At 46.1% G+C, this 4,963-nt stretch overlaps 1 protein-coding gene across 2 annotated transcripts in view; it reads right to left on the bottom strand.

Annotated features, from left to right (window-relative positions):
* Window positions 1-4,963, bottom strand: part of UNC13A (unc-13 homolog A) — a 112,250-nt gene that overhangs the window by 24,266 nt on the left and 83,021 nt on the right. For both annotated transcript variants that reach the window (XM_006147128.2, XM_027771300.1), the window contains 4 exons: window positions 4,437-4,533; window positions 4,003-4,146; window positions 2,185-2,268; window positions 466-543 (listed from right to left, as the gene is read on the bottom strand). In XM_006147128.2, the coding sequence (XP_006147190.1) occupies window positions 466-543; window positions 2,185-2,268; window positions 4,003-4,146; window positions 4,437-4,533 (403 nt within the window). The remainder of the gene's footprint in view (window positions 1-465; window positions 544-2,184; window positions 2,269-4,002; window positions 4,147-4,436; window positions 4,534-4,963) is intronic.

The raw sequence follows: 4,963 nt of genomic DNA, 5'->3' as shown, positions 1-4,963 counted from the left end.
TTTTTTTTTTGTGAGAGGTGTGTGCACTTTCCAGAGTTGGGCAGGAGAAGAAAAAGCACCCCTCCTCAATGAGGCATGATAACACTACAAACCTTTTTCCATTTTTCTTTCCCATCAGGATTTTGGGCATGCATGCACATGTGCCTGGTGTGTTCTTCAAGTCACCAGGGCTGGGACTAGAATGGTAGTCAGCCAGGTGGGATCTGGCTCCCAAAGCATAATGCTTAACCACTGCACTACAGGGCCAGGCCTATACTAGGCATTCTCTCATCTGACCCCGGGAAAAGCATTCCAAGGAGCTGAAGAGAGGAAACTGAAGCACTGATAGTTAAGCACGAGCTTGGGTTTGAAGGAGGGACTGATGTGAAATGCATCTTTCAGCTTTTTGATGTAGGAATTCTAGGTCTACAGGGATGCAGAGATGCAGGCGTCCCTGTCCCATCACTAGCCCCACCCCTGCCTCACCTCCTTCCCTCCCATGGCTTCGAACATCTTCTCCAGCTGGACTCGAAGTTGCTGTGTGTTGTTCATGAGGATGCAGGGCTGAGGGTGAGAAGGAACAGAGATGGAGTTAGGCCTCAGCACCCCTCCCCAGGGCCTCCCCCACCCACTGCCAGGGACCTTGGGAGGTTTCAGGGTCTGGGTCTAGAGGTAGCTAGGGTCCTAAAGGGTAATCTGAGGATGGAAGGCAGTATTGGGGCTCAGGTTCCTGGGAGTAATGAGAAGGAGGGGTCTCTGGGGAGCAGTGGGAAAAAGTAGGACTACTAATCCCCCCAGACCTGGACTGGGTCTAGGAGTGTCTAGGAGAAGGGGTTGGGAATTCTGGGAGCACCAGACGGAGGTCCTTGTCAGACATACCCATGTAATCTAATCCTACGGGGCTCAAAGCTTTGCACTTACACACACCCTAAGGCTATACTAACAATGACCAGACTGTGACACGCTGCAGGTTTGTACCCTCAGACACACACACACGCTCACACTATGTCCATTCAATACAGCAAAAGCATGGTGAGACAGAAATACTAACATGCATAGTTGGACTCACATACACAGACTCACACCATACCCAATAAAACACAGAGACAGGGAACCACACACACACACATGCACTTCCACTATATCCATTCGACACAGCCTGATAAAACACAGCGAGATGCACATACACACTCTGATATGTAGTCACACACACACATGCATTCACATTACCCCTAATCAGACACACATAGATAGATAGACACATACATTATATCCATTCAACACAGCCAGACAAGATACCGTGAGATATACATGCCCAAATGTGCAGTTACAAGGACAGACAGATACACATTTTTACACTCGACACACAGTAAGACACACACACCTAACATGCACACACATATACACACTCACAGTAAACACAGTTAGATAATACACAACCAGACACACACACTCAGACCCCATACACCCAAACACAGTTAGACACATGCACACTGAGCATATATTGGGTCATCAGAAAAGTCATGATGCCAGGGCCGACAGGTGGCATGGTGGTTAAGGGCGCTGGACTTTTACATGGCTGATCATGGTTTGAGTTCCAAACCCAGTGGTGTGCTTTCTCACTCTCCCAGCCCTCTCTCTCACTCTGTCCCTCTCAGGTCAAATTAAAATACATAAATAAATAAAGTTAAACAAACTAATTTAAAAAGTCATGGTGCATTTTTGCATAGAAAAACATAGAGGGGCCAGCAGTTAGCATAATGGCTATGTCGCTGGACTCCCACGTAGTCGACCGCGGTTCGCGTCCCAGACCCGGTGGCTTAAACTCATGCCGGGCGCGTGTGTGTGCGTGACCAAGATCCCGAGAGGAGCATGGAGGAGAAGGGATTGCAGCATGGCCATCGCCCCCCGGGGGTGATTTCTCACTTTCTGTCTCTCTGTCTCTCTCTGTCTGTCTGGCGAGCGCACGCGCCCTATAGCAAAAACCTCTCAAAAAAAAAAAAAGAAAAAAGAAAAAGAAAAAAGAAAAACATAGAAACCTATGTCATGATTTTTCTCATGACCCAGAACATTCCAACATGCAATCTAGTCAGCCTACGCACAGCTGGACACACACACAGGCCCACTTGTCAGAGCCCTGGGAAGGACGGAGCCCTGGAGATGCTGAATAGGGGTGGGGGTAGGAAAGGAGCCCCCCCAGGTCACCACTTTCTCCTTCTCCTTGGAGCAGTAGGAGGCGAAGTCCTTGGAGATGATGTCCGCATACTGGAGGAGCACATTACTGATGGTCTGAGGAAGACACCAAGGGAGGATAAGAAGAACAGCTCGGATCAGGGCTGGTCCTGGTCACCACATCCCATCAAAAGCCACTACTGTGGGGCCAGCATATGGACTCCCACATGCCCAACTGCGGTTCGAGTCCTGGACCTGGTAGCTTGCTTTCTCAGTTTCCCTCTCCCCACCTCGTGTCTCTCTCTCTCTCTCTGGTGAGTGCACGGACCCTATAGCAAAGTTAAAAGATAATATCAATAAGCTAAAATTTTTTTGCTATGTAAAGGCTTGTGGAAAAATGTAAAAATAAATAAATGAAAGAGAAAAAAAAAGAAAAAGAAAAAAATAATAATATCAATAGGGGCCAGGAGGTGGCATGGTGGTTAAGGGCACTGGACTTCCACATGGCTGACTGTGGTTTGAGTCCCAGACCTGGCAGTTTGCTTTCTTAGTTTCACTCTCTCTCTTTCTCACTCTGTCCTTCTCTGGTCAAATTTAAATAAATAAATAAATACATTAAAAAAACAATTATTTAAAAATATTAATACCAATAATAAATCAAACTAAATAAATAATTCTCTTTTTAAGAATTATTTTATTTAACTTTATTTATTTTAATTTGACCAAGGAGGGACAGAGTGAGAGAGAGAGAGAGAGAAAGCAAGCCTCCAGGCCCAGTACTCGAACCACAGTTGACCATGTGGGAGTCCAGCGCCCTCAACCACCTTGTAGGCCCCAATAAATAATTCTTTAAAAAAAAAAAAAAAGAGCCACTATTGTGATTAGAGATGAACCTCAACCTTCGTAGCACCTAAGATGGACCATTGGGCTGGGTATAAATTATTCTCCACCCAGGCTGACCATCGAGACCCAGGGGAGACATAACCAGATGGAAATGGTCCTTTTATGCAGACTCAGCTCTTTTTCAGAGCAACCAAAAATTGTATATTTTTAGAGGTTTTTGCTTTGCAGAGCATATACTCATCAGAGAGAGAGAAAGAGACAGTGAGAAGGAAAGTGAGAAATCACCCCAACCCAGGGGGGATAGTCACGCAGCAATACCTTCTCCTCCATTCTTCTCCTGGGATCTTGTGCATGCACGCACATGTACTTAGTGTGATTTTTCAAGCCACTGAGTATGGGACTCGAACCATGGTCAACCATATGGGAATCCAGCAATGTAACCATTATGCAACCTGCTGGCCCCACAACCAAGAACCATATTAACCCAAACCGACCACAAGCATGACCAATTCCTACCTTCAATCCCTCAGATCAATCCAACCTAACACCAATCCAATCCACCTCAACGCCAATCCAATGATCCCAACCCACAAACTCACCCCAAGATCTACTCAAATTCTACATAAATCCCACCATTCATTCCATCACCAATGCCAAATCAACATAACAGCTGGAACAGCTGGATCTGAGTCACACAACAGTGACCTTTAAACACAAGCAGTGATACGGTCCTTGTACTGATGCTGCAGGGCCAGCAAAAGTTTTAACAAGGAAATTTACGGACCTGTATTTCTTGTGTCAACACTGCAGGGCAGTGTTGGTTAAAGAAAACTCTGTGTTAGCCAGAGAAGGCCTGAGAAGATAAAGAAAGTTCATATAGGACCACATGACACCAGAGGGTCCACATCTTCAGTTAATAACATCAGAAAACAATTGGCTTTGTATTCTGCTTCTCCCTCCATCTTGGCCTCATTCCCAATGCTGACCCTCTCTTCCACACTTTCGCACCTTGGCAAAGCGCCTCATGTAATGCCCCACGATCTGAGGGTCAGGGCACTCAAGCTTCTTGATGATCTCGAAGCTCTGGTTGAGCTGAGAGAAGACGTCCACCACAGAGCAGGAAAACAGGGCATGCTCTGAGGTTTGCTGGAACTGCAGCAGGAAGAAAGCCAAGAAGGAGAAAGGGTTAGAACTGATGGCTCCTTGGGCTGAGATGGACAGAGCATGGGGTTGACTTGAGAGGCCATGGGGTGGGGTGGAGGGGTTGAGCTTGATAAGCTCACATTCCATTGTGGTAGAATGAACAAAAGACTTCCAATACCATGGTCAAGACAAAGATGGCGGATACAGATCACCTATGAGGTTGGCCTTCTTCCAAAGGCAACAGGCAGTGAGGTCATGAAGGGGAGACTGAGAGCTTGGTTATGGGGAAGGATTCTCACCCCATCCTTCTTGTCTCGCTCAAGGGCACCATGTAAGAAATCCCGGGACACCTCCTCGTTCTCATCCAGCCACTGTATGACGAAAGGCTCGAACCATCTAGAAAGAAGAGTCAGGGTGAGACCCTGTATCAATTAGCCCTTTATCCTCTAATGGTTATTGCTATTTTCTTTCTCTCTTTCTTTCTCTCTTTCCTTCTTTCTTTCTCTCTCTCTCTTTCTTTCTTTCCTTTCTTCCTTCCTTCTTTCCTTCCTTCCTTCCTTCCTTCCTTCCTCCCTCCTTCCTTCCTTCTTCTCTCTCTTTCTTTTTCTTTCTTTCTTTCTTTCTTTCTTTCTTTCTTTCTTTCTTTCTTTCTTTCTTTCTTTCTTTCTTTCTTTTTCTTTCTTTCTTTCTTTTTCTTTCTCTCTCTCTCTTTCCTTCCTTCCTTCCTTCCTTCCTTCCTTCCTTCCTTCCTTCCTTTCTTCCTTTCTTCCTTCCTTCCTTCCTTCCTTCCTTCCTTCCTTCCTTCCTTCCTTCCTTCCTTCCTTCC

Source organism: Tupaia chinensis, unplaced genomic scaffold (genome assembly GCF_000334495.1).
Source record: "Tupaia chinensis unplaced genomic scaffold, TupChi_1.0 Scaffold000201_1, whole genome shotgun sequence".
NCBI classification, from domain to species: Eukaryota; Metazoa; Chordata; class Mammalia; order Scandentia; family Tupaiidae; genus Tupaia; species Tupaia belangeri.
The sequence above is the reverse complement of the archived record's forward strand: the minus strand, read 5'-3'. Positions and strand labels throughout refer to the sequence as shown.